This window comes from Engystomops pustulosus, chromosome 3 (genome assembly GCF_040894005.1).
Source record: "Engystomops pustulosus chromosome 3, aEngPut4.maternal, whole genome shotgun sequence".
Taxonomy (NCBI): domain Eukaryota; kingdom Metazoa; phylum Chordata; class Amphibia; order Anura; family Leptodactylidae; genus Engystomops; species Engystomops pustulosus.
In genome coordinates, this window is record NC_092413.1 from 31,708,805 (window position 1) to 31,733,322 (window position 24,518).

General features: G+C 44.6%; 1 protein-coding gene across 3 annotated transcripts in view; it reads right to left on the minus strand.

The window, feature by feature from the left end:
- Positions 1-935: 935 nt before the first annotated feature.
- PPP3R1 (protein phosphatase 3 regulatory subunit B, alpha) overlaps positions 936-24,518 on the minus strand; it is a 40,194-nt gene continuing 16,611 nt past the window's right edge. For 2 of the 3 annotated variants that reach the window (XM_072140418.1, XM_072140419.1), the window contains exons 2-6: positions 14,038-14,077; positions 7,993-8,169; positions 5,516-5,575; positions 4,991-5,175; positions 936-2,982 (exon numbers count right to left, since the gene is read on the minus strand). In XM_072140418.1, the coding sequence (XP_071996519.1) occupies positions 2,935-2,982; positions 4,991-5,175; positions 5,516-5,575; positions 7,993-8,169; positions 14,038-14,077 (510 nt within the window). In that variant the 3' untranslated portion in view covers positions 936-2,934. Of the gene's footprint in view, positions 2,983-4,990; positions 5,176-5,515; positions 5,576-7,992; positions 8,170-8,271; positions 8,407-14,037; positions 14,078-24,518 lie in introns of those variants that run through there. The other variant, XM_072140420.1, reaches the window with a different exon arrangement.

Genomic DNA, 24,518 nt, shown 5'->3' on the forward strand with positions numbered 1-24,518 from the left:
ACATTGGACTACACATGGACCTTGACATTTGGAAAACTGTGCTCTAATTTTGATCTCAAGTATATACACCCACTCACACTCGTCTGTGTGTTCATGCACACACAGAATCCTACATACTAATTCATATACATGTATTCATACAAAGACACACATACACAAATCCTATATATGCATTTATATAGACACAAGTTTAAACAAAGACACACTATCCTATATACATACATACATACATACACACACACACACACACACACACACGTGTATTCATGTAGACAGATGTATTCATACAAAGACACTCGTACATATGCATTCATGCGGAGACAGGATCCAATATACGCACGCACTAAATATGTATTCTTAGACACACATGTATATATGTATTCATAAAAGAGACACACTCATGATGACTGAGACTTATAAGAAGTCTCAGAGCAGAACTGTCCTAGTTGCCCATGGAAACCAATCAGAGCTCAGCTTTCATTTTCCCACAGCAGTTTATCAAATTTAAGCTGATCTCTAATTGGTTTCCATGGTTTTACCTCAGACACTTGGGATAAATCTCCCCCATAGTATACAGGCAGTCCCCGGGTTACATACAAGATAGGGTCTGTAGGTTTGTTCTTAAGTTGAATTTGTATTCAAGTCGGAACTGTATACTTTATTATTGTAAACCCAGACAGAACTTTTGGAGTCTGTCACAATTGTATTTTAAAAATGTTGGGTTGTCATAAGAACCAGGATTAACACTAAATCTTCATTACAGACGCCTGTGATATCTGTTACAGCTGTTTATTGTAGCCTAAGGATAAAGTACAGCAAATTACCAAAATCCAGAGGTCCGTTTGTAACTAGGGGTCGTATGTAAGTCGGGTGTAGGGGACCGTCTGTATATTTAGAGCATGGAATTGCAGAGTAATTTGAGGCCAGACACGGGATAACAAGTTCCATTTCTTTATTCATACAGTATGAAGTCTAATTTCCTACAATTTATATAGCATGCAGAGGGAAAAAAAAATGAAACATTCAACAATAACCATTTCCCCACGCAAACCTAAATTTAAAAAATAAAAAAAAAAAAGAAAAAAAAAATCTCCAATACGGAAAATGATTGCTATTTTAACGTCAGCCAAGATATGCACAAGCATTAGAAATAGAAAGCATAGGCTAAAATGTTCATAACACAATGTATGTACAAAAAAAATAATAAATTCACAAAAAAAGACTATACCCCCCCCCCCCCCCCCTCCCTCTCAAAGCAGAGCACATGGCAGCTGACACTGGAACAGGAGACCACTGGTTGGAATAACGAACCACGGACCGATCCAGAGGAACTAAACAAAAAGAAAACTTAATGTGAAGTGTGGAGATTTTTTTTTTTTTAGATTTTTTTTATTTATTTATTTTTTTCTATTGTTAACATCAACATGTACCAAAGTTTGGCAACATTTCTTAAATTTTTTTTTTTGTAATATTTATATAGATATTTATATATAATGCAAATTATGTAAACAAGAGGAACATTTTCCCAAAAAAAAAAAAAAAAAAAATTATTAAAATCGATCTACATGCAAAACTCCATGTCATGCAAGGACACCAAGCACCTTGATTTCTCTCGCACAGACAGAGCCCATGATGTGCAGCACTCAGTTGAAGGAACAGCTATGGCAGGTGGACACTTCGGTTTTGTATTTCCCTCTCCCCCCTCCCTATTTTTTTCCTTTTTTTTTTTTTGCCAGCCTCAATAAAAAAAAAAAAAAAAAAATTGTGTAGCCAATAGTACCACAGCAGAAAAGGAGAGGAAAAAAAAAAATTCTCGCTACTTTTATATCACACGATGTGGTAAGAACCCAGAACCCATCACTCTCACATGAAGGATTACACATACTATTAATAACCAATATACAGATATCTATAAATATTACCAGTCCTGCTGCCTGCAGTAGTTTGTTCTATTCAATTTGGAGGGAGAAGAAAAATTCCCCAAAATTTTTTTTGAAAATGTCTTGCATATATGTAAAATGAAACCAGTCGGGTTGATATTGGAGGGGGAAGGCGGGATGGAGGGTGTAGTGGCTTTAGGTGATACGTTCTTAAAGGGGGGTCTTCACTTGGCAGTAACATTCAGCTACGTTATCGAGAAGCGAGAGAGACACAGTCCCTGGTAATATATTAAACATGTATAAATTAATACATACAAATTTCCTGTCTTATTTTTATTTAAAAAAAAAAAAAAAAACACACAAAAACGTGTAAAGTAGATTAACAGGAAGCAACAAAGTTGATCAACCAGTTAATTACAAAAAAAAAAAAAAAAACGAAAAAACCTTATATCACAAGATACAGCAGAAAGTAGTATACATTCCTCTAATATATATATTTATAAAAACTGTGTGAAATAAAAGTAAGGATTCAGATTTCGGTATCGAAGCGGCTGTATGTTCTGCTTGGCACTTTTTTAAATTTTCTTTTTATTATCTCATTGTAACCCTAGGTTTGCATGTTTTCTCTTACTCAAGTAAATGACTTTAAGTCCCCCCCCCCCCCACCTACACGACTACGACTACGTAGAAAGCTATAAACTCTTCGTTATAAAAAGATGGAGAAACACAAAAAAAACCCCATAAATAAAAAAAAAAAAAAGCCAACTCCCTTCTTTTTCTCCATCGAGCCGGTTTGCTCTTCCCCCGTCGCGCTGTCCTTCAGACTATAAAGTGCTACACCGAGTTATTGAGAGAATTTTTTCTTTAATAAAAAAAAAAAAAAAGTTCAATAACACTTATGTTGGCTTCATGAGGCTCATGTTGGAAAATGTGGCTTCACAGAGAAAAATACTTCCATTTAAAATACACAGAGAGCGTTGCTGGACGTCTTGAGCAGATCTTCAGAGATGGAGGAGAAAGCAGAAGTGTTGGGTGTGGCTCGGGGGTGGGCCAGTCACACGTCAACCACCATCTTTTTGTGGATATCTAAACCTCCTACCACCTGGAAGTGAAGAGACAAAACCATCAGATGCCAAACTCTACACACGTACAAATGTTACCCACAGGAGGGAACCCGTCCCAAGATTTTACCCCACTAAACTAATAGCTCCCCCCTCATGTACAGCATAAAATGTCCTTTCTAGAAGAACATCTTATATTAAATCCTGCCAGTTAACCTATTAAAAATAATAAATACATAAATCATTAAAATATGATATAAATTAAAATATTATATATATTTTTTTTTAATATAATATTTGTACCCTCAATTTATGCAAGTGAACAGACAAGAGTACATTTTTGCACAAGATGAGTCACTTTTAGAGGCTGAAGGGTAGGGAGAAACTTCAGACGCCTCTCTCCTGGCTTTGAGATGAGAATCTCACCTGTCAAATCAGATTTGGATTGGTCCCCAGAACCAGACATACAGCACCATGATAAACCAGGGACATTACTCATAGATCCTGGCACCATAACTTCTTATATTTGTTATGGCCTCCTTCCCTCTAAAATCAACTTTTTAAAATCTTGCTGATGAGCCAGAAGTGCTGTGGGTGTGTTACCAGAGCCCCACTGTGCTATAGCTTAGCAGGCTGTTACACTGTCTCGCCTCCCTCTGCCTGTTGTCATCTCACACACAAGTTTCAGCTCCTGCGCAGTGTAACAGCCTGTGAATCTGCAGAATGCTGGGCCTCTTGTAACGACCCCAGTTTTAGTAGTATCATTTTTAGACAAAAAAAATAAGATTACCACAGTCACAGAGCCTGGATCTAGAAGTGTGTTTGGTTTATCATGATAGATTTTGATGGTAGATTTCCGCTAAGGATAGGAACTGCTGGGGACCTGGCCAATCACAACAACAGGGGTCCTGTCCTCACTGAATGAAGCAGAAGACCAAGCGTGTGTCCTCCTGCTATATTCCATACTATGTGAGTGCTGGACATTGCAGAGGACAGGATCTGCCCCGTTCTCATGATCCATGGGGTAATCCCCAACAATCCGATAATCATCCTCTATCCCGTGGCTACGACTTTATGCAAAATCTATGGTGCTGTTATCATCCGTGTGTTAGTCTACAGTCTCACGTCTTCTTACCACAGATAATAAGGGCACAATGTTCAGAGCTTTGACCCGAATTACTAAAATACAAAGGTTCACGCTAACACACAAATCCCACTGCTCCAAACTAATTTCCTTGTTTCCCAATGACTTACGTAATCATTTTGAAGGCCAAAGCCATTGGATTTTTTTAAAAAAAGATAAACTACTAATAAGAATGGTAGTGCTAGTAGTACAGTGAAAGATGGGTTTATGTTCCATGATTGTAGCTGTTGCGCTTCTGCGTGAGATCTCACAGCGCAGCCTATCGCCTCTGCTCTAAAAGCAGAGGCAGGCTTCTGGTTAGATATTACAGCAGAAGGGCAGGGGTGAGGTGCAGTCTAAATGCAGAGAGCTAATGGCACAGAAGTGTGAGGAGACTTTCCAAGGCTCACACTGTTGTGCCATTAGTTCTCTGCATTCAAAAAACTCACTCGACTACTTTCTGCTGTAAGATCTAACCAGAAGTATGCTACTTCTCTTTGGTGCACTTCTGTGTTAGGGTGAAAAAAATGGGATGATCTGTCTCCGAGTGTTCCAAGTCCAGCTACAATCCTGGATTTTAAATGCATTTTTTACTATACTGTTGCTAATGCCCAGCCACCCACCCACCCACCCACATTGTTCAGCTCTCCAGGGCCAATACCAAAAATTGTCTACAACCCTGTATAGTAAAAATTGCAGGTAAACCCCCCAATACTGCAGGAAACTGAGCTCCCTCTGCGAATACCCAGTCCCTGCATTATTCACTTCTATAGGATTTCCACCATCACTTTACTAAATCACTTAATCCCTGATCCTGAAATCAGAGATGGAGTAAATTCCACAAGAGAACATCCCTGGGATCGTCTCCTCTCTCCGTCAGGATAAGTGGACAGGAGGACACAGCATCTGTTTATAGTCCGACTTACAGCACAAAACTCTTCGAAAGATATCCTGCCGTCCCCATCTTTGTCTGCGTTGATAATAGTTTTGTCTACTATCTGCTGTAGCTGGGTGTCTTTCAGATTGTTTCCCACCATCATCTTCAATACTTGGAAGAGCTCGCCGTTGGAGATGTAGCCGTCCTTGTCCATGTCATAAATACGGAAAGCAACTAGGGTCAAAAAGAACAAAAAATGCCAAATAAGTTTTTTCTTTAATGGACGACTACAAATAGAAACCAGCATAGTGTGAGGCTTCCAGACAAATCCCTCCCATGTACTGTGACCTGTACATCTTTATGCAAATTAGCTTCTCTGTGCAACAGGGGCCGGGCCAAGCATCCCATTTCCCTTGTCCGACAGGGAATCTATGGGTGTAAGATAGATGATAAAGATAGAAGCTTGAGATCACTCTCTATGATAAGGTGTTCCCGGGGTAGATACATGCAGATAAATGTATTTGTGGCTCGCTTTCTATTGTTCTGTAGTGAGATAATAGTGATGGACACTTACACCTCAGCTTCTGTTCTTTGTCACCTTTGACACTGAACTGTGACACTCCCTCGATGAACTCTGCACAAAATAACAAAAAACAGAGGTAAGGAAGATTACAAATACTTTCCAGCGCAGAAACCAAAAGTGACCTCAGGATGCCGAGCGCAGGGTCCGAGCAGGTCAGGCAGCAAGTGCTCCGACCCGGTACTAGGTGGTCCTGCCTGGAGTTTTCCCATTAATGGCTCTAGGTGTCCCTTCATTCCCATTGTAGGTGCATGTGCAGCAAAAACCAACTCCATCAAAATAAACTGCTCACACAGAACGTCCTACTCCAGTAATAGTGTGAGATTAGCAGGATGATGGGCACAATGGTATGAAGGACCTACCATCACTCCATGTGCGTTGCAGAGTGGAGTATCATCAATGGGGCACCTTGTGGTCCTGGTGAGGGGGCAGCTACTACCACCACTAAAAGGTTTGGACTCTGAGCTCGGATTCCAGCAGTCCTTTACACACTGAAACGCCACTTTTACACCATTTTACATCACATAAAAGAGTAATAAAAAGTTATCAAAAGGTTACGCAGTCCTCAAAATGGTAGCAATGAAAACAACGGCTCATAAAGCAAAAAAACCCAAACCTCCCCAGCTCCGTGCACTAAAGTTCTTAGCGTCACAAGGCGGCGAAACTATTTTCTTTTTCGTACACTGTTTTAATTATTGAAAGTATTAAAACACAATAAAACCTACAAATCTGGCATCACTGTGATTTTACCGGACCAAAGAATAAAGGAGACAAATGATTTGGAGCGCACAGCGAAAGTATTAAGATCCAGCTTCCCAGTACACGACATGGAATAATAAATGAGAAGTAAAATAAGTTACGCAAAAAATAAGCCCTCACACAGATATAAATATATAAATGCACATATAAATATATAATATGCATATACAGTACATAAATACATACATACATAGAAAGACATATGTTACTTGCTCTTTGGTTGTCCAAGGTGGCGGCCATGCTGGCGGGCAGAAGTTCAGGTGTCTGTTGTTCCAGGGGGGTCAGTAGGGTAGATGGGCAGAGGGTAGGCGGCCAGAGTTAGGGCTGGGGGGGGGCGTAATGCAGCATCTGGAGTTCGGGGCAATGGGGTTATGAGGCATGAGTTCCAGGGGGGGGGGTTGGGGTAGTGAGAGCGGCCGGAGTTCGGGCAGGCAAATTGCAGTAGTGGGCGGAGTTTGGGCGGGGGGGGGTGGGTCATAGGGGTGCAATAGCGGGCTGGGGTTCGGGCGTGGGGGCTTGTGGTAGCGGGTGCAGTGAGTTTCGGGCCGGTTGCTTAGGGGAGGGGAGGGGCGGGAGCGGGCAGGAAATCAGCCTCCTGCTGATCTACTATGCCCCGTGGATGCGCTGAGTTTAAAAAAAAAAAAAAAAAAAAAAAACTCACCTCAGACTCGGCGTTCCTCCGGCTGATCACTGCAGCGCACACGGAGTAAGGTGCCCAGCGCTGGCAGCGTAATGACATTTCGCTGCCAACGCTGGGACACTTACCGTCCTGTGCGCTGCTGTGATCGGAGTGACAGAGCAGGAAGTGTCCGCACCTGGCAGTGGTTAGGAGGATGGGGCGCGAGCCAGCAGTGCCATAGGTTCACCATCGCTGTTCTATAGGAAGCTTTATTGTATACTTCCTGTGGATAAATACCAGTTCTTGGTCATGTGATGTCACACAGGTGCACAGGCTCATTATATCCCTGCTCGTGTGATGTCACACAGGTGCACAGGCTCATTATATCCCTGCTCGTGTGATGTCACACAGGTGCACAGGCTCATTATATCCCTGCTCGTGTGATGTCACACAGGTGCACAGGCTCATTATATCCCTGCTCGTGTGATGTCACACAGGTGCACAGGCTCATTATATCCATGGTCACGTGATGTCACACAGGTGTCACACGGCTCATTAAATCAGAGCTGTCTGTTACAACGAGCAGTGCACCTGTGTGACATCACATGACCAGGGACCGGTTTCTATCCACAGGAAGTAAACACCCCGGGCTTCACTTATCATCAAAGTGATGCAGAACATGTAATTGATGTATATTACTGAATATCCCAAACTACACACACATTACAAAACACATGTGGTAACGTGGCCAAGCCCTTTAACAAAACTATATCCAGCAGTCTTTCCTTTAGAGAGACGAATAAGCACGTGATATGTAACTCGGGCCAGCTCTGCCATGTATAATGCCGTGTATACGGGAAGACGTCATGACAAAGATGTAGGCATTAAAGTGCCAAGTAGGTCTTACGCCTAAAGAGTCTTAAAGCTGCAAAGCACCTTGGTCCTTTCCTCCAACTTAATCTGCGGCAGGACGTGACCCTCATCCGATCACTTTACCATCAATGTTTTCTCACAGATTAAAGAGACACAAAAAAGGTGGAAAACCTACTAAATAACCCAATGTCCCTGCCCTGTAAATACCCGGCCTTCTTACCTTTAAAGTCGACCTCTCCGTTCCCATCGGTATCGAATATGTCTATTACCCGCTGGACCAGGGGGTTCTGCTGCAGCTCGGGTAAAGACATGAACTCCTCGACGCTTAGGGATCCAGAATTGTCCAAATCCAGCTTCTTAAACCTCTTCCCCAGCCGTTTGATCTCATCAGCATCAACTAGAGGAGGAGAGAAGAGAACGAGGATTACATATATAGAGCGGAGGAATCAGGCCAGTCGCTGCCGCTTGTGGAATATGTGATGATGGAGCGCACGGTTACCCAGCTTTCTGCCGGCAGTAGCCATAACACCCAATGCAAGGCTCCCGGAGAGGTCTGCCGAGTTCCAGGCTAAGCAGGAGAGGAGCTGCTAATGCCCGCCTAATGCCACCCCATCACATGGCATAATTAATGTGGACAAGCTAAGCAGATCACCACACGAGTAGTGAGAGAGCGCAGGAGAAGCTCAGCTACTAAAATAAAAGACCTAGAAATGCTGAGGCTCCGTGACCTACTAGGCAGCACCCGGGGGTGCCAGGGTCTACTTAACCCCCACGCACAGCCGACAAATGGCCAAATATCACAATGTAAGACGATCGCAGTCCTAGAGTGTAATCAGCCCGACACCATCTGGGGGCTAACAGGTCACTGCAGGGTTCACACCAGCGAATCAGGGACACTACAAACTAGTCAGGTTTGTTTTACATTTTATTTTATCAATTTAACCCCTTCGCAAACGCACGGCAGCTTTCAGTGTGATGGAGCTGCAGTATATTTACAGGTCCTCTCTGGGGTCACTGCTAGGGGAAGGGGGGGGGGGGGGCATGGCCGTCATTAACAGCCGTTGGTCTTTGTGCCCTTCCCAGGATCAGCGGTTGCGGGCATGCATCTGAACACTAACACACTGTCAATGTACAACACCGAGAGGCTCTGGTAACACCACCACAGCCCTTCAGAGACTAGGCTCTTGTGTCACCCCCCCCCCCTCCTCGTAGACTGTAAGCTCTTGTGTCACCCCCTCTTCCTCATAGACTGTAAGCTCTTGTGTCACCCCTCATCCTCATAGACTGTAAGCTCTTGTGTCACCACCTCATCCTCATAGACTATAAGCTCTTGTGTCACCTCCTCATCCTCATAGACTGTAAGCTCTTGTGTCACCCCCTCATCCTCATAGACTGTAAGCTCTTGTGTCACCCACCCCCCTCATCCTCAGACTGTAAGCTCTTGTGTCACCCCCTCATCCTCATAGACTGTAAGCTCTTGTGTCACCCACCCCCCTCATCCTCATAGACTGTAAGCTCTTGTGTCACCCCCTCATCCTCATAGACTGTAAGCTCTTGTGTCACCCCCTCATCCTCATAGACTGTAAGCTCTTGTGTCACCCACCCCCCTCATCCTCATAGACTGTAAGCTAGTGTCACCCCCTCATCCTCATAGACTGTAAGCTAGTGTCACCCCCTCATCCTCATAGACTGTAAGCTATTGTGTCACTCCCTCATCCTCATAGACTGTAAGCTATTGTGTCACTCCCTCATCCATCTATCTATATATATATTATTATATATATATATATAATAAAATACAACTCTTCCAATAAAAAACAAGTCCTAATACGTTAATGGCTTCTGGAAAGCTAGGTCTCCCACTTCCCACATTGGTTTCTGCTTGGTGCCAGCTACAAGGTGACAATAACATTGCAGGGACACATCCCCATTGGTATTCATACACGTCTAGGAGGAATAACAGAGGGGCTGTATACTGCAGAGCTGTAAGGGCAGGGCAGGAGAGGAGGCAGGTCCTCTAGGATTCGGCAGGTGTAACACAGGAGGGGTGTGAGGTCACTGCCCTCAGTATCAGCTCGGGGGCTTGTAGTATATTCATCATTCCTCAAATACCCGGCGGATTCTCTAGTGGCTGTAAATCCTCCTGTACACCGAGGCCTCGGGCGCAGTCATGTTGACATAAAAAGTAAATATAGAGAGAAGGTGAACAGGTAGAGACGTGTGCTACAGACACATCCGCTGCTACATACAAGGGCTCAGCATCCCATAAACCCTCAGCAACAAAACTCTACAAACATGACTGGCTCTTAAAGGGGTTTCCCACCAGTTATCCTGTGTTAGGGCCTAGCTGGTTGATCGGTGGGGGTCTCAGAGATGAGGTGCTCCGATGGGATCCGAAGTACCTCTGTCTGATCCCCTTTGCTCCCAGAGATGAGTGGAGCAGCCATTCGCTGCTACCCCATCCGTTCTACCCCATCCATCTCTATGGAGCTGAGGGAGATTGCCGAACGCCACATTCTCGTGATCTGTAGGGGGTCTCATCATTGAGACCCCCACCAATCAGCAAGTAAGGCCCTATCCTGTGGGCAAGACCTAACTTGTTTTGTGGGAAAACCCCTGTGAGTTCTGCTGCTCCTCAGTTATTCCTCCTGCTTCTGTACAGTGTAACTGCCTGTGAATCTGCAGAATGGGAGGCACTCTTGTAAAGCCCACCTCCCAAAGCCTTCAGACTCATTAGCATAACTTTAGAAGTGTATTTTAGAAGAAAGGAGGCCATATAAAACAAATATAAGATTTGCAACATTCAAAAAAAATATATATAATAATTAGAAAAGCCAACTCCTTCCTGCAACTACCGGTACATAAAATTCTTTAAAAGTACATCTATCCCCAGGTTGAAGGATTGTAAACCAAGCTCACCGACATGCTGGTGTGTGCCTCCTGAGGCAGGATCTCCTCTTCTTTAAGCTACCTATGCCATGGTTTTTAAGAAAAAAAGCTTTAGGATTATGCAAATGAGCCCAAGGGGCTCCATGCTCTATTAACATCTATGAAGGCTGGAGCCCCTCAAGCTCATTTGCATAATTTTAAGCCTTTTTTGTAAAAAAACAGGGAATAAGAATAGTGGATCCTGCCAGAGGGGGCACAAACTAGTATGTCAGTTTGCTTGGTTTACAATCCTTCATCCTGGTGGTAGATGTCCTTTAAGTTTGTTATCCCCTATGCACGGGATCTGATCAATGAGGGTCCGACTGCTGGTCGAGCATGTACCCCAACAAGCCTTTCAATACAATGGGACTGTAGGAAATTGCAGAGTACGGTGATCCAGCATTCTAATACAAAATGGATGAGGAGTTCCAGAGATAACCGAGCGCATTGCTGGACAATTTCTGACTCATAATATTGAATGGACTATGGAGGTTGGACACTTATACCAGAAGTAAGGGCATTTAAACAACTTTATTAACAAATAGATGTACAAGGCCGGTACATAGCACCAACACTGTAGAAGAACAAAAAAGTACCCGAAATGCATAAAGCGGACAGTTCCCAAGGAGCGGGGGCCATGTGTTACACACTGCAGCCCACTACACAGCCACGAGCGTCTGATTCATAACCACAGCCCTGAGAGCCGGAGGCAGGGCGTCTATTTCCATCCCCCGGCTCACATTACACAGGCGATGCCCTTGAAGATATACATAGACACTAGTATACAGGGCGCTGTACAAAATCACCAAGAAGGACACTAACAGGCAGCCGCTGCGCCAAGGGATTTCCCTCCCAAAGCCATTTCTGAAGGACAAGGACAAAACACGTTACACAGCGCTCAGTGGTACCAAACTTAACCCTTTCCTAAACAGGCCCCCTCTTTCCACAAGCCAAATCATTTTTGTTTTTTCGGTTTATGGAGACCGGAGGGCTTGTTACCCGTGTGACACATTGTACTTTCTAGTGGCGATATTTTAGATTTTCTTCAGTGTATGCGCTTCTAGTAACACCTCCCCTTTATTCATTGGAAGACGCTACATTTATATAGGAACTTTATAGTACACCAAAAAAAAAAAATCTAAAAATTTCGTTTTATATTCCAGGGGCAATAACTTTTTCATACTTTACTGAACGGACCTGTGTAAGCTATAATTTTGCACAATTTTACAATTGTGGGGACTGTGACATTTTGATCACTTTTTTCAGTTTTATGTGTTATGCGAAATGGTAAAAAAATAGTGAGGATTCAAACATTCAGATGCTATTTTCTCGGTTCACAGCCGAGAAGAGTTGTTTTTAAATTTTGATAGATTCTACATTTTGGGACACTGAGAAAGGTTACAATTTTTTTACATTTTTAAAATATTTAAATCATTTCACGCCCCCTAGGGTACTTTAAGCCTAGGGCAGTGGTGGCGAACCTATGGCACGGAGGGCAGTGGTGTCGAACCTATGGCACGGGTGCCAGAGGTGGCACTCAGAGCCCTCCCTATGGGCACCCGTGCGATCACCCCACCGCAGACTCCGCCAGACAGGACTCAAGGCCTCTTGCAGTCCCAGGCAGCCCAGGACCCTAGAAGGAAGCTACAATGATAACTAAAGCTTTTTCTCCTATTTTGTACTGTATTGGTGTCCAAAGGTGCCTATACAATTCAAAAATGTGACAGTAGGGAGTAATACGTTACTGTTTAAATTGTCGCGTCGGCACTTTGCGAAAAATATGTGGGTTTTGGATGTAGTTTGGGCACTCGGTGTCTAAAAGGTTTGCCATCACTGGCCTAGGGGGTCTGATCACCGATGCAATATGCAGCAATATAACTGTATTCAAGTGCACTGTAATTATACTGCTTCTGTAGTACAGTCTATGGCAGACTAAGGCCCCAAGTGCACAACTGCCGTACATACGTCCCCCATAGACGGCAATGCTCATATACAGGTTGTGCGCAATGTATTGCAATGGAGAGGGGTCACCCCTCCTCCTCTCCATCGCAACGGACGTATGCACGGCCGGCTGTAGCTGTGCGGGCCTAAGTTTGTCTGCATGAGGCCTAATACAGAATTGCCCAATGACCGCTATAGGAGTCTTTAACAGGCTCCTAGCATGGGGCACTCATGAGCAGAGCTGTTGGTTAGCCCATGTTCATACTTGCATCTAGCAGAAAAGAAGGTGCTGCAGTTATTCTCCACCCCCCAATCCCCAAAATATTCAATAACAGAAGCATAAGGGGAACCTTCCTATTTAACAGAAGCATATGGGTTCACCCCCAACACAGGTGTGAACTGGGCTTTAGTAGTAATTCTGGGATGTTTTAAGAGGTACTAGAAGGTAGGAGACCGACAACGGCAATTCTGGCGCCAGTAGCTTTTTCATTCTTCGGTGTATGGACCGGTGTCATTTTTGCTAAACAAACCGAGTTTTTCATTGCTGTCATTTTGGGGTCTGTTACCCAGTTTGATCACTTTACGTAAAAAAATTTTATGTGTTGCAAAATGGCAGGAGAGTGGACATTTTGGATGCTCTTTTTCCGTTATGTTACCGTAGCTGCAATATGGAGGGAGTTCAGCCCATCAGCCCTCTGCATACTGCCCTTGCCACATAGCTAAGTAATAGTCTGTCGGGAAGGGGTTAAACTCCCTACTCAATCTGAATGGACCAAAAATAGCAATAAAAATAACTAAAATTGCAAATTAAGAGTTAATTGTGTAAAGGATTAAAGTTTGAGAACTTTCTTTCATGGGGAAACCACTCTTGTCCCCAAAAGAAACACTCATGAGTGATCACTCATCACCAATTAACAAGAGGCATGGTCTGCAGTTTCCGGGGTATCGGGTGACACCTAGGAAGCCTTCTGCTTTCCACCAATGTCCCCATAGGAGGCTACAAAGAGCAATACAGTGTCAACCGCTCCGTATACTGGAAAAAGATAGGACATGTAGCCGAGCGGGAATGCGTCAGTGTGAATTTAGCCTAAAGGCTTCTTCCACTACTTGACTACTACTCTCCCTGTCTGACATCTCTGGAGAACTCCATCTTGCTAGCAGGAGGTGTGTGATTACATGGTAGTCTATGCAGATGGCAGGGGGAAGAGTAAACAGGAGCAGATTAATCTCCGCCCAACATGAGAACTTACAATTTTGCTCGGGAGAGAATTTTTTATTTTTTTTTTTTAAATTGCAAAAATGATCAGAACTGCCATTATCGCTCATCTTATGATGACAGGTTAGGTAGGCCTTAAACAATACCCTCAAAAGAACACAAGGTGCAAAAGTGACTTACAGTGTGAGCACATCTCCAACGGGTAACTCGCTTCATTTCCCTGAAAGAAAGAAAAAACAGGAATTGTCAGTATGGAGAGAAACAACTTTGTGTATAAAAAAGGGTCTAGAACCACAAGTCCTTCAGGACAGAAGACCGCGGATTCCGGATCCAATCCAAGGTGGCTGGTAATCTTCCTATATTTGTTATACATGGCTCCCTTCCTTCTAAAAAATCAACTTGTAAAATTATGTTGGAAGCCAGAAGAGCTCTGAGGGAAAGGGGGGAGTTACCAGAGCCCCTGCATGGTTTAGCTTCACAGGCTGTTACACTGTGCAGGAGCACATCTTCCTACTGACCTCCCATAGTAGGAACTACCCGGGTCACGTTAACTTTGATTATCCACATGGGTAAGCACGTTACTTCATATATACTTTAATAAGACATCCTTTTTCAGGCAATAAGTATGACCTGTTTATTTACGTATATGTGCAATATTATGTCGTGACCTCCCAGATATAGTTCCTTTTCTGTGTATCCCATCCACCGCTGTAATTAACCCTTTTAACATGTTTTGTCTATGCTTTTAACTAAAATTAATAAAATTTATCATTTTTTGTTATTCAATCTAGTCGTGTATAATTTGGCCCGATCTCCCTATGGAGACACAATCGGTTATATGTAATTAGATTTTGAGCCGAATTGGTGCATACATTATTAGGGGTACTTACAATTTATCCGTGTTTTTGGATGCCACTTGGCCACTTAAATATAAAGGGACGTTTCATTACCCCAAATAATAGACTCCACCATAAGTCCATACTGACCTCCCATAGCCTACTGTGATCTCACTCAGTAGGAGGGGTGGGGGTGGGAGTCCTCCTGTACAGTGTAACATGGAGTGGTTCTGGTAACACCCCACAGAGTCCCTCTAGCTCATAAGCGTAAATGTAAAATTAGATTTAAAAAGGAAGGAGGCCATGGACAACAACTATAAGAAAATTCATGCTTGCTTTTGATGGCAGATTTCCTTTAAAATGGAAAACTTTATTGAGGACACCGCCTGATATTAGGGTAACCAAGTGCAGGTGAATCCGATGGCTGCAGGGGCCATACAATACCAAGGCGTTATCATTAACTATGGCCTTCATTAGTTGCTGGGAATTTGTCAAGGTCTGACCATGGTTTACCATATTTTAGGTTACAGCGATGTGCCTTATCTACTCAGGAGTCTGTATTTGTTATTTTGATGAGCAGTGAAGGGATGGATGAGGTGCTACTAGACGACTCTGATGTCACTACTGGTGCCCTGATCTTTTGCGGTATTGATCACAGTCTCAGAGACTCAGACAAGATGTGATTCTAGCCAAGAACCTCTCCTGCCATTACCTATAACACCAGGCGGCCTCCCTTATGTAATGCTATGGAGCAGGCAGAGGCTCCGGCTTGTGCTTAGCCCTGCAGGATCTATAATGTGCCATTACCTGTAACACCAGGCGGCCTCCCTTATGTAATGCTATGGAGCAGGCAGAGGCTCCGGCTTGTGCTTAGCCCTGCAGGATCTATAATGTGCCATTACCTATAACACCAGGCGGCCTCCCTTATGTAATGCTATGGAGCAGGCAGAGCCTCCGGCTTTGTGCTTAGCCCTGCAGGATCTATAATGTGCCATTACCTGTAACACCAGGCGGCCTCCCTTATGTAATGCTATGGAGCAGGCAGAGGCTCCGGCTTGTGCTTAGCCCTGCAGGATCTATAATGTGCCATTACCTATAACACCAGGCGGCCTCCCTTATGTAATGCTATGGAGCAGGCAGAGGCTCCGGCTTGTGCTTAGCCCTGCAGGATCTATAATGTGCCATTACCTATAACACCAGGCGGCCTCCCTTATGTAATGCTATGGAGCAGGCAGAGGCTCCGGCTTGTGCTTAGCCCTGCAGGATCTATAATGTGCCATTACCTATAACACCAAGCGGCCTCCCTTATGTAATGCTATGGAGCAGGCAGAGCCTCCGGCTTGTGCTTAGCCCTGCAGGATCTATAATGTGCCATTACCTATAACACCAGGCGGCCTCCCTTATGAAATGCTATGGAGCAGGCAGAGGCTCCGGCTTGTGCTTAGCCCTGCAGGATCTATATTGTGTCATTACCTATAACACCAGGCGGCCTCCCTTATGTAATGCTATGGAGCAGGCAGAGGCTCCGGCTTGTGCTTAGCCCTGCAGGATCTATAATGTGCCATTACCTGTAACACCAGGCGGCCTCCCTTATGTAATGCCATGGAGCAGGCAGAGGCTCCGGCTTGTGCTTAGCCCTGCAGGACCTATAATGTGCCATTACCTATAACACCAGGCGGCCTCCCTTATGTAATGCTATGGAGCAGGCAGAGGCTCCGGCTTGTGCTTAGCCCTGCAGGATCTATAATGTGCCATTACCTATAACACCAGGCGGCCTCCCTTATGTAATCCTATGGAGCAGGCAGAGGCTCCGGCTTGTGCTTAGCCCTGCAGGATCTATAATGTGCCATTACCTGTAACACCAGGCGGCCTCCCTTATGTAATGCTATGGAGCAGGCAGAGGCTCCGGCTTGTGCTTAGCCCTGCAGGATCTATAATGTGCCATTACCTGTAACACCAGGCGGCCTCCCTTATGTAATGCTATGGAGCAGGCAGAGGCTCCGGCTTGTGCTTAGCCCTGCAGGATCTATAATGTGCCATTACCTATAACTCCAGGCGGCCTCCCTTATGTAATGCTATGGAGCAGGCAGAGCCTCCGGCTTGTGCTTAGCCCTGCAGGATCTATATTGTGCCATTACCTGTAACACCAGGCGGCCTCCCTTATGTAATGCTTTGGAGCAGGCAGAGGCTCCGGCTTGTGCTTAGCCCTGCAGGATCTATAATGTGCCATTACCTGTAACACCAGGCGGCCTCCCTTATGTAATGCTATGGAGCAGGCAGAGGCTCCGGCTTGTGCTTAGCCCTGCAGGATCTATAATGTGCCATTACCTATAACACCAGGCGGCCTCCCTTATGTAATGCTATGGAGCAGGCAGAGCCTCCGGCTTGTGCTTAGCCCTGCAGGATCTATATTGTACCATTACCTATAACACCAGGCGGCCTCCCTTATGTAATGCTATGGAGCAGGCAGAGGCTCCGGCTTGTGCTTAGCCCTGCAGGATCTATAATGTGCCATTACCTATAACACCAGGCGGCCTCCCTTATGAAATGCTATGGAGCAGGCAGAGGCTCCGGCTTGTGCTTAGCCCTGCAGGATCTATAATGTGCCATTACCTATAACACCAGGCGGCCTCCCTTATGTAATGCTATGGAGCAGGCAGAGGCTCCGGCTTGTGCTTAGCCCTGCAGGATCTATAATGTGCCATTACCTGTAACACCAGGCGGCCTCCCTTATGTAATGCTATGGAGCAGGCAGAGCCTCCGCTTTGTGCTTAGCCCTGCAGGATCTATAATGTGCCATTACCTATAACACCAGGCGGCCTCCCTTATGTAATGCTATGGAGCAGGCAGAGGCTCCGGCTTGTGCTTAGCCCTGCAGGATCTATAATGTGCCATTACCTATAACACCAGGCGGCCTCCCTTATGTAATGCTATGGAGCAGGCAGAGCCTCCGGCTTGTGCTTAGCCCTGCAGGATCTATAATGTGCCATTACCTGTAACACCAGGCGGCCTCCCTTATGTAATGCTATGGATCAGGCAGAGGCTCCGGCTTGTGCTTAGCCCTGCAGGATCTATAATGTGCCATTACCTGTAACACCAGGCGGCCTCCCTTATGTAATGCTATGGAGCAGGCAGAGGCTCCGGCTTGTGCTTAGCCCTGCAGGATCTATAATGTGCCATTACCTATAACACCAGGCGGCCTCCCTTATGTAATGCTATGGAGCAGGCAGAGGCTCCGGCTTGTGCTTAGCCCTGCAGGATCTATATTGTGCCATTTAACTTCTGTTTAAGTGACTTAACAGATGTCTGAGCAGACGGCCCCCACGGCCAGGAGTGATCCTCTTATGTGTAAGGATTCCCCTCCGCGTATCACTTTACCAATCTGTGCAAAAGGCCAAGGGATTGCACATACACAGCAAGTTCTGGAGACTGACACACAAGCCGCTCCTATATGGAACCTCTTCATAAACACGGACGCCGCCGACCCAGCACTCAATCACTGGACTATATAAAGGCAGACGCTGCTGACCAATCACATCTCATGCCGGGTGAAGTAACACCCGAAAAACAGAAAAAAAAAAAATGTGTTTTTCTTATTTACCCGAATTCCCCAACATCCAGAAATTCTGGGCTTATAACTGCATTATGCGATACTCTAAATATGCCTAAAAACCTTTATAAAAATAAAATTAATGTGTAATCTCCGGCAGTGCTGGAAAGACTTTAGGAGACTAACAATGGAAATAGTAACAGTTTTCAAAGTATTCTGGAAAGAAAAAACGAAGAAAAAAAAAAAAAAAAAAAAGAAGAAGGAGTCCAGTGGGCGGGCCTACACCAACTGCAGAGAGGAGGCTGTCAATCCCTGCATAGGACCGCCCACTGGACAGCCAAGAACAGGCAGTCCCTGACTTAAAGGGCATCTACCACAAGGATGAAGGCCTTCATGCAAATGAGCCTGAGAGGCTCCATTAACACCTATGGAGCCTGGAGCCCCTCAGGCTCATTTGCATGCAGGCCTTCATCCTGGTGGTAGATGCCCTTTAGGAAGGCTCGACTTACAGACGGACCCCTCTGACCTCTGGTGAAGTCTCTGGATGTTACTATAGTCCCAGACTGCAATGATCAGCTGTAAGATGTCTGTAATGAAGTTTTGTTGATAATCTTTGGTCCCATTGCAGCTAAATTTTTTTTAAATCAATTGTCACTCGGGCAAAAAATAAATTTGTCCGTAGCTACAATTATAAAATATACCTGTTCCAACCTACAAATTCAACTTAACCTATATTTTACGTAACCCGGGGACTGTCTGTATAGAAAATGCAGAAATATGGATGGATTAACATTTTAAACTAGTTTTTTTTGCTGTAGCAAACTACATACCAATCTATTTATCTACTGAAAATAGGACACCGTGTACAATCTACTCAGCTCCCCCTGCTCTATAGCATGCTTCCCACAGATAAGACAATATATACAATCCTCTCAGCTCCTCCTGCTCTATAACATGACGCCTGAAGATAGGGCGCTGTATACAATCCTCTCAGCTCCGCCTGACCTATAATATGCTGCCTCAGGGATAGGACACCATGTACAATGTGCTCAGCTCCTCCTGCTCTATAACCTGGGCCAATATATATAATATGCTGAGATACTCCTGCTCTATAACAGGTTTCCTGCTTGTTCTGCATTTTTAACCCAACAGCTGCTTGAGAGAATCATACTTAAAAGGGAACCTGTCACCAGGTACCTCATTTTCACTAAAGACAGCTTACAGAAGCCCATGACACCTGCAGTGCAAATATGTCTTTCTGCTTTCTCTAAGAATTTGCATTATAATATAATTGTGTGGTATAACTTACCTTGCACCCTGACAGAATCCTCTGTGTATTCCCAGGGGTTGGGCTTTGATTTGGATGCATTTCAAAAAACATGTGACCGGCCTGTTCTGCGGACTCCTCAGCTCTTGGCCCCCACCTTTGTGTTCCTGTACAGCTCCACCCTCTCCCACCAATGTCAGCTCACCAGGCTTTGAGCTCTGTGAAGGAGCCATAGGGAGGAGTTTTACAGGAGCAAAAAGGTGGGGGCCAAGAACTAAGGAGTCCGCAGCACAGGCAAGTCACATGTTTTATCGAAATGTATCCAAACCAAAGCCCAGCCCCCTAGGAGTACACAGAGGATTCTGTCAGGGTGCAAGGTAAGTTATAACACACAATTATATTGTAATGCAAATGCTTAGAGAAGGCAGAGAGACAGATTTGCACTGCAGGCGTCATGGGCCTCTGTAACTTGTCTTTAGTGAAAATTAGGTCCCTGGTGACAGGTTCCCTTTAACCATGTTTCACATGCAATGAATGTCCCCAAATAAAACAAACACAATTAATAAATTATCAATTTTACAAAAACAAGATAATAAAAATAGGTGCGAGACACCCGAGAACAGTACAGAAACCTCATGAATTCGGCAATGCAGGCTCGTGTATCACAAATCCAGCAAGACTGGATACACAACCTAAGAATAATCCCAAGAATTGGAGCCATTGGCCCTTGGGACACTTATGTGTTTAAAGTTGTGTGACAGAATTTTGTTTGTCTGTTGAGAAGTATACATCCTATGGGTATTATAGGGCATTCATAGACTGATGCACAGCATGCCGCCCAGAGCCCAAAGGACGACAGTGCCAGAAACATACACCGATGTGGCTGGATGTGCCAGCGCTGCCACCATGAAAGGAAATCCATCCTAGTTTATAAACTAGGGACATTACTCATAGATCCAGGCACCGTGACTGTGGCATCTTCTTAGTTATCCATTGCCTCCTGAAGGGCTCTAGAAGGTATTACCACTGCCCCTCCTTGTTGCAACTTCAGACTGTTACACTGTCTCCCCACTCACTCTGCCTGATGTCATCTCGTACAATTGGAGGGGGGGGGGGGGGGGATCTAACAACCTGTGCAGCTGCAGCATGAGGAGGCTTTGGTAACGCCCCCTTGAGCCCTTAAAAGTTGATATTAGAAGGAAGGAGGCCATAGATAACAAATAAGAAGATTACCACAGTCACAGTGCCTGGATCTATGAGTAATGTCCCTGGTTTATCATGATGCATTTTCATGGTAGATTTTCTTTGACTATAAGAGATCTGAGCAGCAGTGACATATACAATATATTCCTGTAAGGTGCTGGTGGCATAGCGGGCGCTAGTCTGCTGATCTGTAAGAGTTAGGCCTCAAGCACACAAACGTATGAAAACAGCCGCAGATATATGTAGCGAACAGCCCCTTTCATTACTGTAGGCCAGTGGTGGCGAACCTATGGCACGGGTGCCAGAGGTGGCACTTGGAGCCATTTCTGTGGGCACTCAGACCATTGCTCCAGGACAGAGTTCACTAAACAGGACCAAATCCACCTGCAGTCCCAGGCAACTTAAGAGATACTGTTTTAAAGCGACATTTCATTTGCTGTTTGGAACTGCAGGAAAAATGAGAAGGCGTTGACAGAAGTGCAATGTCTTTGTAGGTCCTCCTGCTAGACCCACTATTCTTTCTCTACAGCGGTACCCTGGAGAGAAGCTACAACAAGGGTCTGCATCTGTGTTCCTTCTTTCAACTGTACTGGTGGCCTCAGGGGGTCAATACGATTGAAACATGAGGAAGAACAGTGGCAACAAGTTACTTTTTAAAATGTCATGTTGGCACTTCACGGTAAATAAGTGGATTTTGGTTGTAGTTTGGGCACTCAGTCTCTAGAAGGTTCGCCATCACTGATATAGGCAATACGGCCGTTTATTTTATTGGCTGCATTATGCACCGTACAAAAAAGACTATAGATCATGGCCTATTTTCTCATATATTTCGTTTAGTACGTCCCATAGAAGACCAAGGGAACATATAAAATACAGGTTGCATATTTGCTGCGTACAGTGGTGCACCGTATACTGCTGTATATACATGCAGTACACAGGGAGACCAGTGGGAGGAGCATTCTGCCAGCCAATAGTCAGCCATTATTTGTCGGCCCACCGTATTCTATAAGGAATCATACGCTCGTGTGCATGAGGCCCTAGAGCTCCTAACCCATCTACTACGGATGGCGTATCCCAATGATAGTAGATTGGAAACACTTGGTAAACCCCTGTGCGAATACACAAGCATAGCCAGATGTACCTGGTATTTTGGGTAGGGCTAGTTGACCATTTTAGGCATACATGGGGTGGCAACAACTCCCGGCAGCAGACTAATGAGATTATGTGACAGGAGATCAGTCCTCTGTCTCCACACTTGGCATGTATATACATACACATACATGGAAGACACTTGTCACATCCCTAAACATTGTGTAAAATCCTATAATTTTTGGAGAACATCTTCAAAGTGGGTTACTCGGCCCAAATACTAGTAATGACCCATCAGCTAAGTATTGGCCGACAAGTGTGAACAGAGCCAGCGTGTCTGCACATTGTAGTGCTCTCTGCCTCTAGGCCCCCCTGTACTACAAGCACTATTCATGCCCGCAAAAGTGCGGAGTTTACATTTTGGTTGTCCTTGGATACGACCATAAACACAGGTAGGAAATATATCTGTAAAAGGCAGCATTTTTTTTTAACATTGAATTAGAGAATGTGTAATTTTGTTATCCCAAGGCAGTCCCTGAGTTAGGTACAAGATGGGTCCATAGGTTTGTTCTCAAGTTGAATTTGTATGCAAGTAAAAACCTCTTTTTTTTTTTTTTTTTTTTATAATTGTAACCCTTGTCCCAGTGACAATTGGAGCTTCAATTTTTTTTGCTGTAATGGAACAAGGATTATCAGTAAAGCTTCATTACAGGCATCTTACAACTGACCAGTGCAGCCTGGGACTAAAGTATAGTATCCAGAGAGCTTCACCAGATGTCACAGCAGGCAGAGCTGTCCATCTTCAACTAGGGGTCGTCTTTAAGTCGGGTGTCCTTAAGTAGGGGACCGCCTGTATATGTAAGAATTTAAGTATGAACCTAAAGAACCCATCTTGTACGTAACCCAGGGGCGGCCTGTGTCTTTCAGAGGAGAGTATCTGTAATGTGTTATGGGGTCAGGGGAGATTCTCGGGGCATGCTGTAATGTCTGCTCCATGTTACATGAGGTCTTCACCTGTTTACAGCCATAAAGACAAATCTGTCTACAGGAGGGACATTTAAGATTTATGTAGATTATTGAAATATAAAATACATTGACAACACACATAAAAAAAAAAAAAATAGACCCCGCAGATCAGTTTACATCAAGGTTTGGCCATATCCAAGATTATAAAGCGATATACAATTCTACATATAAATAAAGGAGTTTGGAAATCATGGTAGAAATTCAATGTATTTTGCATTTTTTGCCTGCATTTCTATAAACACAAAAAAAAACCTCCACGAAACATCTGGTTTCTGCAGCTTTCAGCTACAATTAGGTGTTACCCACAGGAACATCATCAGCCACTAAAACCCAGACCGCGTGGCCACTGCTGGACAAGGAACGAAGACTGCTCTGGGGTCAAGCGCTGTCATGTATGATGCACCCTGCAATACATACATGTACGTATGTCACTGTACGCAATCCAAACCAAAGTTGAGGGGATGCGCCGCGCTGGATTAGCGCAATAGAGAGGGTCGCATATAGCTGGTTTAATAATAATTCCTTTATTTATATAGTGCACACAAATTACGCAGCACTGCACAGAGCTTATCAGTCCTTATCATCATGGGGCTCAAACTAATCACCCTACCAGTACATTTTGGAGTGTGGGAGGAAACCGGAGGAACCAGAGGAAACCCACGCAAACATGGAGAGAACATACAAGCTCTTTGCAGATGTTGACCCTGGGACTCGAACCGTGGTCCCCAGCGCTGCAAGGCTAACACTGTAATGCTAACCACTAAGCCACCATGCCGCCCAAAATTTTGACACCCCTTTTAAATACTCTGTGTAGATGTGTCCATCTTAACACTAGTTCTCCCTTCTACCCCCTATATATTTAGGAATAAATTCTCAGCCATTAACTTCGTGTAGTCAGCAATTTGCTCGGAGTCCCAGCACAGCTATAACATTCCCTGAGACAACATGTCATGTATTGCAGAGTTTTTCTTAGCACGGGAAGGCTTGTGCCGCAGCCTGGGGCCTTCCCGTGTGCAGGCAAAGTTTATTGTTACTGTCCTGCAGGTGGGTGTTAGGAGAATAGAGCTGCAGCCGGAGCGAACACCAACGCACAGCACTGATGTAACGCAGCGCTCATAGTAATCACCTAACACTAGGGAATTATACGGCCAGATACAGGGGAAAGAACCTATAATACAGGGAGCGGGGGAGGGAGAACGTCTGAAAGCTACAGTCTATTATATAACAACCAGGGTCTAGAAAACTAGGCCAAATATGAGCCAAAAGGGAAGCCCTCATTATAGGAGCATAGCCCGAAATGTGTAAACACTGTCACAGCTTATCTCCTCCCCCTCCCTGTACAATGACCTCTATATAGATAACACTGACCCATCATTACATCACTACTGACAATAGATGATGTCACAGCTTATCTCCTCCCCCTCCCTGTACAATGACCTCTATATAGATAACACTGACCCATCATTACATCACTACTGACCACAGATGATGTCACAGCTTATCTCATCCCCCTCCCTGTACAATGACCTCTATATAGATAACACTGACCCATCATTACATCACTACTGACAATAGATGATGTCACAGCTTATCTCCTCCCCCTCCCTGTACAATGACCTCTATATAGATAACACTGACCCATCATTACATCACTACTGACCACAGATGATGTCACAGCTTATCTCATCCC